At 36.0% G+C, this 17948-nt stretch overlaps 1 protein-coding gene across 1 annotated transcript; it reads left to right on the top strand.

The window, feature by feature from the left end:
• Nucleotides 1–8520: 8520 nt before the first annotated feature.
• On the top strand, nt 8521–11280 carry LOC137428335 (uncharacterized). Its single transcript, XM_078781336.1, has 4 exons — nt 8521–9635; nt 9738–9866; nt 10069–10198; nt 10423–11280. The coding sequence occupies exons 1-4, from the start codon at nt 9583–9585 to the stop codon at nt 10720–10722; spliced, it is 612 nt and encodes a 203-aa protein (XP_078637462.1). The 5' UTR covers nt 8521–9582; the 3' UTR covers nt 10723–11280.
• The last annotated feature ends 6668 nt before the right edge of the window (nt 11281–17948 follow it).

Here is a 17948-nt window from a genome sequence, read left to right on the forward strand (position 1 = left end):
ACTAACACAAGTGCGAAAAGTGGGTTTTCAACACTAACACAAGTGCGAAAAGTGGTTTCCTTCACTAACACAAGTGCGAAAAGTGGTTTTTCAACACTAACACAAGTGCGAAAAGCGGTTTTTCAACACTAACACAAGTGCGAAAAGTGGTTTTTCAACACTAACACAAGTGCGAAAAGTGGTTTTTCCACACTAATACAAGTGCGAAAAGTGGTTTCCTTCACTAATACAAGTGCAAAAGTGGTTTCCTGCACCAACACAAGTGTTAAAATTGGTTTTTGAACACTAACACAAGTGCAAAAAGTGTTTTTTCCACACTAATACAAGTGCAAACGTGTTTTCCTGCACCAACACAAGTGCGAAAAGTGGTTTTTCAACACTAACACAAGTGCGAAAAGTGGTTTTTCAACACTAACACAAGTGCGAAAAGTGGTTTTTCCACACTAATACAAGTGCAAAAGTGGTTTCCTGCACCAACACAAGTGCGAAAAGTGTTTTTCAACACTAACACAAGTGCGAAAAGTGGTTTTTCAACACTAACACAAGTGCGGAAAGTGATTTTTCCACACTAATACAAGTGCAAAAGTGGTTTCCTGCACCAACACAAGTGCAAAAAGTGGTTTTTCAACACTAACACAAGTGCAAAAAGTGTTTTTTCAACACTATCACAAGTGCAAAAAGTGTTTTTTCCGCACTAATACAAGTGCAAAAGTGGTTTCCTGCACCAACACAAGTGCGAAAAGTGGTTTTTCAACACTAACACAAGTGCGAAAAGTGGTTTTTTCAACACTAACACAAGTGCAAAAAGTGGTTTTTCCACACTAATACAAGTGCAAAAGTGGTTTCCTGCACCAACACAAGTGCGAAAAGTGGTTTTTCAACACTAACACAAGTGCGAAAAGTGGTTTTTCAACACTATCACAAGTGCAACAAGTGTTTTTTCCGCACTAATACAAGTGCAAAAGTGGTTTCCTGCACCAACACAAGTGCGAAAAGTGTTTTTTCAACACTATCACAAGTGCAAAAAGTGTTTTTTCCACACTAATACAAGTGCAAAAGTGGTTTCCTGCACCAACACAAGTGCGAAAAGTGGATTTTCAACACGAACACAAGTGCGAAAAGTGGGTTTTCCACACTAACACAAGTGCGAAAAGTGGGTTTTCAACACTAACAGAAGTGCGTAAAGTGGTTTCCTTCACTAACGCAAGTGCGAAAAGTGGTTTTTCAACACTAACACAAGTGCGAAAAGTGGTTTTTCAACACTAACACAAGTGCGAAAAGTGGTTTTTCAACACTAACACAAGTGCGAAAAGTGGTTTTTCCACACTAATACAAGTGCGAAAAGTGGTTTCCTTCACTAATACAAGTGCAAAAGTGGTTTCCTGCACCAACACAAGTGCGAAAAGTGGTTTTTCAACACTAACACAAGTGCAAAAAGTGTTTTTTCAACACAATCACAAGTGCAAAAAGTGTTTTTTCCACACTAATACAAGTGCAAACGTGGTTTCCTGCACCAACACAAGTGCGAAAAGTGGTTTTTCAACACTAACACAATTGCGAAAAGTGGTTTTTCCACACTAATACAAGTGCAAAAGTGGTTTCCTGCACCAACACAAGTGCGAAAAGTGGTTTTTCAACACTAACACAAGTGCGAAAAGTGGTTTTTCCACACTAATACAAGTGCAAAAAGTGTTTTTTCCACACTAATACAAGTGCCAAAGTGGTTTTTCAACACTAACACAAGTGCGAAAAGTGGTTTTTCAACACTAACACAAGTGCATAAAGTGTTTTTTCCACACTAATACAAGTGCAAAAGTGGTTTCCTGCACCAACACAAGTGCGAAAAGTGGTTTTTCAACACTAACACAAGTGCGAAAAGTGGTTTTTCAACACTAACACAAGTGCGAAAAGTGGTTTCTCCACACTAATACAAGTGCAAAAGTGGTTTCCTGCACCAACACAAGTGCGAAAAGTGGTTTTTCAACACTAACACAAGTGCGAAAAGTGGTTTTTCAACACAACCACCACTGCGAAAAGTTGTTTTTCAACACTATCACAAGTGCAAAAAGTGCCTTTTCCACACTAATACAAGTGCAAAAGTGGTTTCCTGCACCAACACAAGTGCGAAAAGTGGTTTTTCAACACTAACACAAGTGCGAAAAATGGTTTTTCCACACTAATACAAGTGCAAAAGTGGTTTCCTGCACCAACACAAGTGCGAAAAGTGGTTTTTCAACACTAACACAAGTGCAAAAAGTGGTTTTTCAACACTAACACAAGTGCAGAAAGTGTTTTTTCAACACTATTACAAGTGCAAAAAGTGTTTTTTCCACACTAATACAAGTGCAAACGTGGTTTCCTGCACCAACACAAGTGCAAAAAGTGGTTTTTCAACACTAACACAACTGCGAAAAGTGGTTTTTCAACACTATCACAAGTGCAAAAAGTGTTTTTTCCACACTAATACAAGTGCAAAAGTGGTTTGCTGCACCAACACAAGTGCGAAAAGTGGTTTTTCAACACTAACACAAGTGCGAAAAGTGGTTTTTCCACACTAATACAAGTGCAAACGTGGTTTCCTGCACCAACACAAGTGCAAAAAGTGGTTTTTCAACACTAACACAACTGCGAAAAGTGGTTTTTCAACACTATCACAAGTGCAAAAAGTGTTTTTTCCACACTAATACAAGTGCAAAAGTGGTTTCTTGCACCAACACAAGTGCGAAAAGTGGTTTTTCAACACTATCACAAGTGCGAAAAGTGGTTTTTCAACACTAACACAAGTGCGAAAAGTGATTTTTCAACACTATCACAAATGCAAAAAGTGTTTTTTCCTTACTAATACAGGTGCAAAAGTGGTTTTTCAACACTAACACAAGTGCGAAAAGTGGTTTTTCAACACTATCACAAATGCAAAAAGTGTTTTTTCCTCACTAATACAGGTGCAAAAGTGGTTTTTCAACACTAACACAAGTGCGAAAAGTGGTTTTTCAACACTAACACAAGTGCGAAAAGTGGTTTTTCAACACTATCGCAGGTGCAAAAAGTGGTTTTTCCACACTAATACAAGTGCAAAAGTGGTTTCCTGCACCAACACAAGTGCGAAAAGTGGTTTTTCAACACTAACACAAGTGCGAAAAGTGGTTTTCCACACTAATACAAGTGCAAAAGTGGTTTCTTGCACCAACACAAGTGCGAAAAGTGGTTTTTCAACACTAACACAAGTGCGAAAAGTGGTTTTTCAACACTAACACAAGTGCGAAAAGTGTTTTTTCAACACTATCACAAGTGCAAAAAGTGTTTTTTCCACACTAATACAAGTGCAAAAGTGGTTTCCTGCACCAACACAAGTGCGAAAAGTGGTTTTTCAACACTAACACAAGTGCGAAAAGTGGTTTTTCAACACTATCACAAGTGCAAAAAGTGTTTTTTCCACAATAATACAAGTGCAAAAGTGGTTTCCTGCACCAACACAAGTGCGAAAAGTGGTTTTTCCACACTAATACAAGTGCAAAAAGTGTTTTTTCCACACTAATACAAGTGCAAAAGTGGTTTTTCAACACTAACACAAGTGCGAAAAGTGGTTTTTCAACACTAACACAAGTGCAAAAAGTGTTTTTTCCACACTAATACAAGTGCAAAAGTGGTTTCCTGCACCAACACAAGTGCGAAAAGTGGTTTTTCAACACTAACACAAGTGCGAAAAGTGGTTTTTCAACACTATCACAAGTGCAAAAAGTGTTTTTTCCACACTAATACAAGTGCAAAAGTGGTTTCCTGCACCAACACAAGTGCGAAAAGTGGATTTTCAACACTAACACAAGTGCGAAAAGTGGGTTTTCAACACTAACACAAGTGCGAAAAGTGGGTTTTCAACACTAACACAAGTGCGAAAAGTGGTTTCCTTCACTAACACAAGTGCGAAAAGTGGTTTTTCAACACTAACACAAGTGCGAAAAGCGGTTTTTCAACACTAACACAAGTGCGAAAAGTGGTTTTTCAACACTAACACAAGTGCGAAAAGTGGTTTTTCCACACTAATACAAGTGCGAAAAGTGGTTTCCTTCACTAATACAAGTGCAAAAGTGGTTTCCTGCACCAACACAAGTGTTAAAAGTGGTTTTTGAACACTAACACAAGTGCAAAAAGTGTTTTTTCCACACTAATACAAGTGCAAAAGTGGTTTCCTGCACCAACACAAGTGCGAAAAGTGTTTTTCAACACTAACACAAGTGCGAAAAGTGGTTTTTCAACACTAACACAAGTGCGGAAAGTGATTTTTCCACACTAATACAAGTGCAAAAGTGGTTTCCTGCACCAACACAAGTGCAAAAAGTGGTTTTTCAACACTAACACAAGTGCAAAAAGTGTTTTTTCAACACTATCACAAGTGCAAAAAGTGTTTTTTCCGCACTAATACAAGTGCAAAAGTGGTTTCCTGCACCAACACAAGTGCGAAAAGTGGTTTTTCAACACTAACACAAGTGCGAAAAGTGGTTTTTTCAACACTAACACAAGTGCAAAAAGTGGTTTTTCCACACTAATACAAGTGCAAAAGTGGTTTCCTGCACCAACACAAGTGCGAAAAGTGGTTTTTCAACACTAACACAAGTGCGAAAAGTGGTTTTTCAACACTATCACAAGTGCAACAAGTGTTTTTTCCGCACTAATACAAGTGCAAAAGTGGTTTCCTGCACCAACACAAGTGCGAAAAGTGTTTTTTCAACACTATCACAAGTGCAAAAAGTGTTTTTTCCACACTAATACAAGTGCAAAAGTGGTTTCCTGCACCAACACAAGTGCGAAAAGTGGATTTTCAACACTAACACAAGTGCGAAAAGTGGGTTTTCCACACTAACACAAGTGCGAAAAGTGGGTTTTCAACACTAACAGAAGTGCGTAAAGTGGTTTCCTTCACTAACGCAAGTGCGAAAAGTGGTTTTTCAACACTAACACAAGTGCGAAAAGTGGTTTTTCAACACTAACACAAGTGCGAAAAGTGGTTTTTCAACACTAACACAAGTGCGAAAAGTGGTTTTTCCACACTAATACAAGTGCGAAAAGTGGTTTCCTTCACTAATACAAGTGCAAAAGTGGTTTCCTGCACCAACACAAGTGCGAAAAGTGGTTTTTCAACACTAACACAAGTGCAAAAAGTGTTTTTTCAACACAATCACAAGTGCAAAAAGTGTTTTTTCCACACTAATACAAGTGCAAACGTGGTTTCCTGCACCAACACAAGTGCGAAAAGTGGTTTTTCAACACTAACACAATTGCGAAAAGTGGTTTTTCCACACTAATACAAGTGCAAAAGTGGTTTCCTGCACCAACACAAGTGCGAAAAGTGGTTTTTCAACACTAACACAAGTGCGAAAAGTGGTTTTTCCACACTAATACAAGTGCAAAAAGTGTTTTTTCCACACTAATACAAGTGCCAAAGTGGTTTTTCAACACTAACACAAGTGCGAAAAGTGGTTTTTCAACACTAACACAAGTGCATAAAGTGTTTTTTCCACACTAATACAAGTGCAAAAGTGGTTTCCTGCACCAACACAAGTGCGAAAAGTGGTTTTTCAACACTAACACAAGTGCGAAAAGTGGTTTTTCAACACTAACACAAGTGCGAAAAGTGGTTTCTCCACACTAATACAAGTGCAAAAGTGGTTTCCTGCACCAACACAAGTGCGAAAAGTGGTTTTTCAACACTAACACAAGTGCGAAAAGTGGTTTTTCAACACAACCACCACTGCGAAAAGTTGTTTTTCAACACTATCACAAGTGCAAAAAGTGCCTTTTCCACACTAATACAAGTGCAAAAGTGGTTTCCTGCACCAACACAAGTGCGAAAAGTGGTTTTTCAACACTAACACAAGTGCGAAAAATGGTTTTTCCACACTAATACAAGTGCAAAAGTGGTTTCCTGCACCAACACAAGTGCGAAAAGTGGTTTTTCAACACTAACACAAGTGCAAAAAGTGGTTTTTCAACACTAACACAAGTGCAAAAAGTGGTTTTTCAACACTAACACAAGTGCGAAAAGTGGTTTTTCCACACTAATACAAGTGCGAAAAGTGGTTTCCTTCACTAATACAAGTGCAAAAGTGGTTTCCTGCACCAACACAAGTGCGAAAAGTGGTTTTTCAACACTAACACAAGTGCAAAAAGTGTTTTTCAACACTATTACAAGTGCAAAAAGTGTTTTTTCCACACTAATACAAGTGCAAACGTGGTTTCCTGCACCAACACAAGTGCAAAAAGTGGTTTTTCAACACTAACACAACTGCAAAAAGTGGTTTTTCAACACTATCACAAGTGCAAAAAGTGTTTTTTCCACACTAATACAAGTGCAAAAGTGGTTTGCTGCACCAACACAAGTGCGAAAAGTGGTTTTTCAACACTAACACAAGTGCGAAAAGTGGTTTTTCCACACTAATACAAGTGCAAACGTGGTTTCCTGCACCAACACAAGTGCAAAAAGTGGTTTTTCAACACTAACACAACTGCGAAAAGTGGTTTTTCAACACTACCACAAGTGCAAAAAGTGTTTTTTCCTCACTAATACAGGTGCAAAAGTGGTTTTTCAACACTAAAACAAGTGCGAAAAGTGGTTTTTCAACACTAACACAAGTGCAAAAAGTGTTTTTTCCACACTAATACAAGTGCAAAAGTGGTTTCCTGCACCAACACAAGTGTGAAATGTGGTTTTTCAACACTAACACAAGTGCGAAAAGTGGTTTTTCAACACTAACACAAGTGCGAAAAGTGGTTTTTCAACACTATCACAGGTGCAAAAAGTGGTTTTTCCACACTAATACAAGTGCAAAAGTGGTTTCCTGCACCAACACAAGTGCGAAAAGTGGTTTTTCAACACTAACACAAGTGCGAAAAGTGGTTTTTCCACACTAATACAAGTGCAAAAGTGGTTTCTTGCACCAACACAAGTGCGAAAAGTGGTTTTTCAACACTAACACAAGTGCAAAAAGTGGTTTTTCAACACTAACACAAGTGCGAAAAGTGGTTTTCAACACTATCACAAGTGCAAAAAGTGTTTTTCCACACTAATACAAGTGCAAAAGTGGTTTCCTGCACCAACACAAGTGCGAAAAGTGGTTTTTCAACACTAACACAAGTGCGAAAAGTGGTTTTTCAACACTATCACAAGTGCAAAAAGTGTTTTTTCCACACTAATACAAGTGCAAAAGTGGTTTCCTGCACCAACACAAGTGCGAAAATTGGATTTTCAACACTAACACAAGTGCGAAAAGTGGGTTTTCAACACTAACACAAGTGCGAAAAGTGGGTTTTCAACACTAACACAAGTGCGAAAAGTGGTTTCCTTCACTAACGCAAGTGCGAAAAGTGGTTTTTCAACACTAACACAAGTGCGAAAAGTGGTTTTTCAACACTAACACAAGTGCGAAAAGTGGTTTTTCAACACTAACACAAGTGCGAAAAGTGGTTTTTCCACACTAATACAAGTGCGAAAAGTGGTTTCCTTCACTAATACAAGTGCAAAAGTGGTTTCCTGCACCAACACAAGTGCGAAAAGTGGTTTTTCAACACTAACACAAGTGCAAAAAGTGTTTTTTCCACACTAATACAAGTGCAAACGTGGTTTCCTGCACCAACACAAGTGTGAAAAGTGGTTTTTCAACACTAACACAAGTGCGAAAAGTGGTTTTTCAACACTAACACAAGTGCGAAAAGTGGTTTTTCCACACTAATACAAGTGCAAAAGTGGTTTCCTGCACCAACACAAGTGCGAAAAGTGGGTTTTCAACACTAACACAAGTGCGAAAAGTGGTTTTTCCACACTAATACAAGTGCAAAAAGTGTTTTTTCCACACTAATACAAGTGCAAAAGTGGTTTTTCAACACTAACACAAGTGCGAAAAGTGGTTTTTCAACACTAACACAAGTGCAAAAAGTGTTTTTTCCACACTAATACAAGTGCAAAAGTGGTTTCCTGCACCAACACAAGTGCGAAAAGTGGTTTTTCAACACTAACACAAGTGCGAAAAGTGGTTTTTCCACACTAATAAAAGTGCAAAAGTGGTTTCCTGCACCAACACAAGTGCGAAAAGTGGGTTTTCCACACTAACACAAGTGCGAAAAGTGGGTTTTCAACACTAACAGAAGTGCGTAAAGTGGTTTCCTTCACTAACGCAAGTGCGAAAAGTGGTTTTTCAACACTAACACAAGTGCGAAAAGTGGTTTTTCAACACTAACACAAGTGCGAAAAGTGGTTTTTCAACACTAACACAAGTGCGAAAAGTGGTTTTTCCACACTAATACAAGTGCGAAAAGTGGTTTCCTTCACTAATACAAGTGCAAAAGTGGTTTCCTGCACCAACACAAGTGCGAAAAGTGGTTTTTCAACACTAACACAAGTGCAAAAAGTGTTTTTTCAACACAATCACAAGTGCAAAAAGTGTTTTTTCCACACTAATACAAGTGCAAACGTGGTTTCCTGCACCAACACAAGTGCGAAAAGTGGTTTTTCAACACTAACACAATAGTAGTGTAATAATGTTGCTTCTGGGACACCTCCGTTTAACATGGGAAATCCCTATCTAATGTCATTTACCCCCTTGTCTTTTTCAAAAATCATAAACACCTCTATTTCTCCCACCCTCATCTTTATGAACCTTTTGTCTGTAGTACCTATCCTTAATGTTGTTCATTAGACCACTCAAACACTACAAATATTTGTTTTCTCTTATAGACCTATCATCCTTCTTCTACATATCATCTGGCAGATTAATCTTTGACCCACTCAAACATTGACCCATTCACTTCCATATTAATTCTTTCCCTCCCTCATTGCCCCTAAAGACCTCTATTTCTCTCACCCTGTTCTTTACGAACCTTCTAACCTTTTGACATGTTATCCTTATTCATTAGACCACTTAAACACCTGTGATCCCTCTACCCTTATGAACCTAGGATTCCCCCTTGGTCTTATGGTACTCTTACTATCAATGATCCCGAGTAGACCACTGAAACAATGATCCTACAAATATTTGTTTATGTGTGGGAAATAATTTATTTCGCCTCCAACTTCCATCACCATCTAATATATTATTAAAGAAGAGGTTTGAGTTTGGTTCTTTTTCAAGATATTTTAACTGAGCTAAGATAAAATGGTAAACCTCCCTCAATGTTCTTGTTTGAGCACCTCCAGTGCCACATACCATTTTAAAATTATAGTATATATTTTCCTGACAACCATCAAAGTTTTCCGTCCACTCAAAAATATTTCCATGTTTTTTACCCAACTCACCGGTATTTAAATTAATTCTCTTATTTGTTTTGTGAACTTTTTTACCAGTTGCCTTTTCAATTATACCTATTTGATATTTTTCACATTCATTAAGGATGCCATACTTAAACCTCGAACCTTTTTTTAATTAAAGAAAGAAATGGCATGTTGCTTAACTTTACAAGAAATGACGCGTTGGGAATTTCTCATGGTCTTATTTCCTGTTTCCTCGAAATGTTAAAGCTGAGTTCTGTTCCCGAAAATACATTTTGGACATTATAAAAGTCGTGTTGTCGTGCTGTTTTCATAATTACGAATCGATGAAGATGAACGACAACTCGTCTTATTCCAGTGATGAAGAATACTCACAAGGGTAAGTTTGAACTGTTTGAACATTCAGAATTGAACTGTTGGTGAGAGCTTTGTATGTGATTAATTTAAATTTATATAACATGATATATTTTTTTTATTACAGCAATTCAGGTTTTGAAAATGACCTGGTCTTGGCAGAAAATGAAGTTTTTCCGAAAGAGATTTACAACGAGGCGAATGAGCATTTAAACCATTTGCCAGTTTCACCGTTCTTAGAGGATTCATGTAAAAGGTATGACACTAAATAAAATACGTTGGTGTTAAATGACGCTGCCTTAGTGTGTGTGTATGTGTGTGTATGTGTATGTGTGTGTGTGTATGTGTGTGTGTTTGTGTGTGTATGTGAGTGTATGTATCTGTGAAAGTGTGTGCGTGTGTGTGATGTTTTGTCGGGCTTACTTCAGCATAGTAATTTCTCCTTATTTTGTTTGCAGTATTAACCTCGAAGACCAAAATTTTGAGTGGGATGATTTTGATCTCCCAAGGAGTGGTTATTTCCTACCAACCTGTGGTACTCTTCATTTTCAACTCAACGATCTTGACGCTAAGCTGGATTTTTTCGAGGTAAGCATGTGTGTACGTGTGTGTATGTGGTTCACCGTTTATAATAGGTACACCATATCCCTGTGCATCATAAGAGGTGATTCAAGGTTGGTGTCAGGAAGGGCATCCGACCCTATATTAATAATAATAATAATAATACATTTATTTTGTATAGCGCTTTTCAAGACGCTTTGACATGGAACATAAATATGAAATAAATATCTCTCCCCTCTTGTCTTTAATAGAAAGAGATTCAAAACCTGAAGACATCTGCTGAACCAACCTTTGACTTGTGCTGGGAAGAAATTGATGACTTATGCTGGGGAGAAGTTGAATGTATACCTCAAGAAAAATGTTTTAATAATATAAAGATTTTAATGTTTTCAATATTTATATATATTTGTTTTGTTTACAATTATTTAATTCTTAATTACAAAAAGAGAATAAAGGAAAAGGGACAGGAAGGTGCGTCCCCCTCCCTTGGCCCCCCCTCATCCCACCCCTCCCCTCCCCTTGTGTGTGTGGGGAAGGTGGGGGTGGGATGAGGGGGGATCAAGGGTGGGGGACGCACTGGGGGTGGGGGATGATGGGTGTGGTCTGTGTGGGCGGGGTCTGTGTGGGTGGGGTCTGTGTGGGTGGGGTCTGTGTGGGCGTGGTCTGTGTGGGTGTGGCTTATGATTTTTGTTTATTTAATTTTTTTTTTATTACCACTAATTAAATTAGCTAATCTGGGTGGGGTGAATAGAAATGTTGTTTAATGAATTATTAGCTTTGTTTTTTGTAATTCTTGCGAGTAAAATGAACCCAAGATTTCTTCTCCATTTAAATCATTTAATTTGTAAGTCCAAGGGACTGTATCCATTACATCAATGATTTTAAATAATTCACGAGTCCATTTTTGTGTATAACCTTTCTCAAAATGGCATTTCCATTTGTATATCCTTACCATATCACCAACTTTGAACTTGGGCTTTCTCAAATTAATCTCCTTTTCATATTCTAATTTTGTAAATGTTTCTGATGGTTTTGATTTTGTTGATGAATGAACTGTATTATTGTAATTATCTACAATATCCTGAATTAAATACACCCATTTTTGAGAACCGAGTTGTGTGAATTTTTTATATAATTTCTCTTTCAAAGTACGATTAAAACGCTCAATAACAACTGCCTTTCCTTCATTAAAGGTGCTGTATAATTTAATACCCTTCCCCTTAAGAAATTTCATGAATATTTTGTTATAGAACTCTGTTCCCTCATCAGTCCATAACTTCTTTGGTTTCCTTTTATCCCGATCAAATATTAGCTTAAAGGCTAACATTAAAGTATCACCCCTTTTTTTTTTTAAAGGGACAACCCAGGCAAATCTACTCCTCAAATCAATAACGGTTAAAGCATACCTGTATCCCCTGTCATTATTCAATTCAATTAAATCAGCGGACCATATGTGGTCGGTGTATTTAGAATAAACCTTCCTTCTTTTAAACTTTGTGATTATAGGTTTGTGTAATTCTTCAGCCAAAAGCTCCTCAGTCTTGATGACATCATTAGAGCCTAATAGTTTTTTGAGGAATAACCAAGACCAAGTTTCAATTTAGCATTTATCAAATTTCTCACAATAAACCTATCAACTTTCTCTCTCAACGTTGGATTTTGTATCAAAGACAAATTATACAACATTTCGCTGTCGGCTTTATGTTTTTCAGTCAACGTAGTGGTTTTCCCATAAGCAATATCATGCTTCATACACACTTCGTCAACCCTATTTGTAGGTTTAGACCAAGGTTTAGGATTGTCAGCCTCATCTAATCTTTTATCCAAGTTTGTTCCTGGACCACAGAAAGAATACCCTGGAAGGTGTAATTCCCCTGGAATTCCAGTTGTTGTAAATTTACTTCCTGACAGAAACTTTTGTATGTCTCCTCCTCTTTTAGGAGAGATGAATTGGCACTTTTTAGAGCCACATACTTGACATATTCCTTTTTGATAAACTCTATTATTTTTAGCTTTAACATAAGAGATATTTTTAGATTTAGTTTTCTTTTTACATTTGAGACAATAACTCATATTTATTTATCAGAAAAATTCCGACAGAGTATCAAAACCTTTTTGGTTTTCAACATATACATTTCAATCTTTATTTTTAAAACATAAAGAATCCTAAGGAATGCCTTCACTCTCTCCTCCATTTATTTACAAATAAAAACTAACTAAAGTCAATGACACCAACATCATCAATCACATAATCTTTTCCTTCTTCTTCTTCTTCTTCTTCACCACTTTCTCGTTTAAATCTCCTCCCTGAAATTGAAGACATTGACGTTGTTATTCTTGAAAATAATATTTTCATTAGACTTCTCATTTCTTTATTTTCCTCCTCAGTGCGTTGAGTTTGATTTATTTGCTGTAATACCTTCAATCTTTTATTAATCTCACTGATTTCCATCTTTTTATATTTTTCCTCCCTCTCTCTTTGCTCCCTCTCCTCCTTCTCTCTTTTCTCCCTTTCCTCCTTCTCTCTTTTCTCCCTTTCCTCCCTCTCCTCCTCCTTTTTCTCCCTTTCCTCCTTCTCCTTTTTCTCTCTTTTCTCCCTTTCCTCCCTCTCCTCCTCCTTTTTCTCCCTTTCCTCCTTCTCCTTTTTCTCTCTTTCCTCCTTCTCTTCTTTAACTCCTTCCTCATTTATCTTAGCAATTTTTGATATCAATATTTTCACAGCATTCATTCTTTCTTTATTTTCCTCTTCGGTGAGTTGAGATTTAACTTCTTGCTGTAATACATCCACTCTTTTTTGAATCGCTCTGATTTCCATCTCCCTCTCCCCCCTCTCTCTTTGTTCCCTCTCCTCCTTCTCTCTTTTCTCTCTTTTCTCCTTCTCTTCTTCAACTCCTTCCTCATCCCTTGCTACCCTTGAGTTTAAACCCCAAAGAATATTATACATATACTCATCTGGATTTTGAGATATTCTTGTATCTATAATTATTTTTCTCATAATAGGATACCAATAAGATTTGTTGACGATTTCTAAAAGAGTTTTATATTTCATAACTTTGAGAAGTTCATTTTTATTTAATATTTTAAACAAGTCTCTATTTGTGGGTTTAACAATATCAGTATAAGGCCAGTTTTTTATGACAAAATTCCCATGTATATGCTCCAAATCATAAGGTATGTAATACCGAGCACCCTTTTCTTGTAGGTATCCTTGAATACAAAAATTATAATTCTCTTGTAGTCTTCTTCCTGCCATTTATGTATCAGAAATATATGTGAGATTAATATTATGACAGGTAATACCACCCCATCTTCCCACTACCAAATCGGTTTGTATTCCTCGGCTTTCTATCCTTATCTCATTACCTTCCTTCTTTGTCATGCGAACCATCGCTATACTATCATATATTTTTATTTTCTTAAAATCACGTATTTGTTGTTTACTAATTGTACTTCCACATAAATCCTTATCTTCACCAAGTGGATAATATTCTTCTTTACGAGACTGATTTAAATCATGTAGGTCTTCTATGTTTATTGAAAAAGACCAATTATACCCTAAATCAGGCATATCATACCCCCATTTATTAATTCGCATATTAACTAAATGTCCTTCTTTATAAAATTTAATTGTAAGCAGGTAGTTAAATTCAATGAGGAAAGGTGTATGGTCAGTATAACCAGGTGTTGTGGTTGTAAATTTTACTTGTTTCACAAAACGTGCTGTTTTCTTTAAAGATATATATTGTGATAAATCACTGAATCTAATCAAGTCATTCGCATCTGTAGGGTTTGGATAATTGATTAATTTATAAGTATTCTTCATATTAATATTTTTACTTACACTATATTTTTGTCGTTCAGCCTGTGCCTTTGTATAATAATTTGATAAATCAATATCCTGAGAGGATTTTCCAAAGATAGAACCATCTTTTCCAACATAGGTCATTTATATTAGATAAAAAATGATATCATAAAAATTTTCATTATTGTTGAGTTGAAATAATACATATAAACATAATTGGCCACAACATTTAGAATTAATTTCTTGAACTTGGAATGTTTGATAAACACCATTCTGTAAGAATTGTATTACTTCAACAGGTGGTGGCATACCATAACTATCAAAATAATATTTATCCTGACTATTATGAATACAAACCCAATGAGAACCATTCTGTGTGTCTAAATTCATAATAATATTCTTTGTATTCTTATTTATATGTATTAATTCATCTCTCATACAAATAACCACATTATCAATTTTTAGTGTTTTACAATACTTAGCTAGTTCTATATTTGACGTTGTATTCTTTCCAAATTGTTTAAACCATTTATCCATTTATTTATGAGAAAGATACAATCCATTACCCCGTTTAGTTAGTTTAACACCCGCTTGAGCGATAGAGGAAAGCATATCTCCAACCAACAATCTAGCTTTATCAGGTAGACTTTCAAGTTTTTGAGCAAAATCTACAATTACACCACTTCCACTAATTTGTTTCTCCAACTCCTTGTTATGTCTTTCCAATTCTTTTTGAGCTTTTAGTTGTGCCTTCCTTTCGTTAGCAGTTTTTACCGCTGCTGAAATACCACCAGTCAATGCTCCCGCCGCACTTAAACCAGCAAATAAAGGAATTAGAAACGGGAGAAATCCTCCTCTTGACTCGTCTATTGAATATTTCTTTAACATAGGTTTCGTCATTTTAATTTTAAGTGATCCAACATCATTTAGTGTTTTTACTTGTGTGTGTGTGAGTAAAACATCAATTCTTACAGCTCCTTTTCTTTGAATTGTATTAACATTAATAATACAAGGCTTTTGATTTTGAATACAAGATGTTAATTTATTAAGATTGATTTGATTAACATATACCCCAACCATTTATTTATGAGAAAAAACCTATGTGATATTAATCATAACACCATTATCTGTATTAATCTGTAATTCTGTTTCCTCCAAAAGCAAACAATATGCATTAACCTCTTCACTCTCCCCTCTTTCAATGTATAGAGAAGTATCCACTCGATTAGACTTTATAGTTTCCTTTTGAGAACTCAGGTCAATTGCATAGATTGTATAAAGTTTTTGAAACGCAACCATATCCAAAATAGGATCATTATTACCATTACTTTCACACACCTTTTGGTAGGACTTGTAGGCTTCCGCATAATCATTTTTTTCCCAATCAATTTCCAATCTATCTCGCGGATAAAATGTGCCATCAAGAGAAACCCGAAGTTGTTTCACCTTAGCATTATCACTCAGCGCATTATTCTTATTAGTACCGTCCTCTCCATCTGGTTTTTTAAAAATGAGCCAGAGGTATCGTGGCTTTCCTTGAAGAACACCCAAATTCCAAGTGTAGGTAGTGTGTTCCAGTTTAACGTGTTGACATCTTCTTTTAAGGTATGATACATTTAGCGGTTTCTTTGAGTTAAGTCTTCTATTCAACATCTCTTCCGTTTTAAGATTAGGAGTATATTCACTGATATACCAACACAAATCATTAATAACAAATTTATTATTTTCTCCAAAAGCATTTTCATCCCCAAAAAGCAACCTATTTACATTATCATTCCTTTGTAGTTGAAATCTAATTTTAAGGCCATACAAAACTTTATCATAATCACAAAATCCAAATATACCTTTCAGAGGTACTGCTACCGTAAAACTATTCTCTGCTTTTGTATCATCATTATACATTGACTTCCTTTGACTATAACCAGGGTCAGCATTTGTTCCCGTTGACATATCAGGAATAAAACCTTCAACAGCTCCCTTACCCATTCTATCACTAAACGAATATAGTGTAAATTTCATCATTTCAGATATAGCAGAGACATAATCAACCGCTTCAACCTCTTGTGTTCCAATATACAGGCGGACACTATCAAACATTTTCCAGAAGAAATCATTTACGAGTGTAGCATTAGTATTATTCGCAGCCTTAGTGAATTTAAATTTACACAGCAAGAAACTATCAGCTATATTCAAGTAAGTTTGTTGATTATTTATTTCAAAACTTTTTGTTCCGTTTGAATTCCAGTCTGTTCCTGTTATAGCATTTACCTTAAAATAGTCTTCCTTTTTAGTAGAGTTTGAAATGATAATCGTATCATCCAAATCATAGATACTATCAATCGCTTCCATACTTGTATTTATATAGCATTAAAATCGTTGAAACCCTGACCCAAGTATTTTAATGATTTTTTGTCGTTCTTGTGAAGATAGTTGAGTTTTACCTTTTTTAATTTCTTTGATTGCTTGTAATTTATGAGACTCCTTTTGAGCATCTTTTATACTCTTTATAGCACCCGCAACTGAGCCCACGGCTGAAGCAGTTGAACCAATTAGGTCTTTATGTTTAAGGATGGTTGAACCAATACCCATTAGAGTATCAATTATCCCATCTCCTTTATTTCTAAATTGATGTCCCACACCCCGTTGTCTCTTTGGTTTATAGTATCCTCTACCCACATACCTTGTATAGTCTGGTGAAAGGAACATGCCCTCCCCTGTAATTATTTTATATTTTCCCAACTCGTGTTTTCTCACAATAACCATTATTTATTTATTGAAAAACTTCACGTAGGTGAATTCTGATGGATATAATTTCATCATTAAAGGATATCATACGATTATCTTGGTCGGTTATCCTAAAATTTACTCTGTATATGGTTTTTCCTGACACAGGTAAATAGACAAGATTTTTTGGTTCCATATTAAATTTATAACCAATCGGGGTTGAGTATGCACTGAATGAAAATATTGTATTTGTTCTTATTCCATCGTTATAAGCACCATCAATCAAATCACAATGAATTAATACTGAATTTATACCGGAGGATATTTGAATGACATTATCACTGTAAAACGTCCCGTTAGTTTCAATCTTTTTAGAAGAGAACCCCAATAGCTCTCTGAACGAATTTTCAATCGTGAAATCAACTTTATAATTATTTTTAAGTTTAATAGTTGATTTTGAAGTGTGTTTTTGAATATCTATTACAATATTTTTTGGTTCATCACCTTTTTCTTTCATAAGGCGAGAGACTTCTGAAGATATTTGAGAAATCTCGTAAGCACCGGGTGAAACGGTTATAGTTTTATATCCACTTCCTGGATTATAACTAAACTTGTTGTTTTTCTCTGTGATATTAAAAAGGGTATTGTAAGTCTCCATTGACAACAAAGAAGCCTCATATGAGGTAAGGGGGTCAAGTTGTAGTGGGTAAGGGAATGAAGCTGTGTAATCGCTCGTTGTGAAATTAAAACTAAGAATTGTGCTTCTCATCTTATTTAATATCTAATAAAATATCTTTGTATTGACATTTATTAATTATTTTCATGTTCATCAACTGATCTAAAATGGCTGAGGATTCATTAAAACAATTGTTGTTTCCAGCCTTCTTACTACCTAACAACAATAATAGCCTATTAACTAATTGTGATGGGTCATTTGGAAGAAAACTAACACCCGAACCAAGCTTACTTAAAGCATCAATAATATGTTTCTCCTTCTCATTCTTCTTACTTTTACCAGCAACAGAAACTCCATAATCAAGTGCATTTAGCAACTCAATATATACCCTATCTTCCTCTCTTTCCATATCAAGTGGTTCCTCAAAATATTTTGAACCGCTGAATCCGGGGTTTGTTAGAAGAAACATTAATCTTGGAGTTAATTTAACATTTGGTTGAGTAGAACTCAAGAACATCAATTCATCATTAAATATCAATACCTTTTCTTCCACAAGATGAAACACTGCTGGTTCT

The sequence above is a fragment of the Myxine glutinosa genome, chromosome 7 (genome assembly GCF_964187855.1).
Source record: "Myxine glutinosa chromosome 7, kmMyxGlut1.1, whole genome shotgun sequence".
Classification (NCBI taxonomy): domain Eukaryota; kingdom Metazoa; phylum Chordata; class Myxini; order Myxiniformes; family Myxinidae; genus Myxine; species Myxine glutinosa.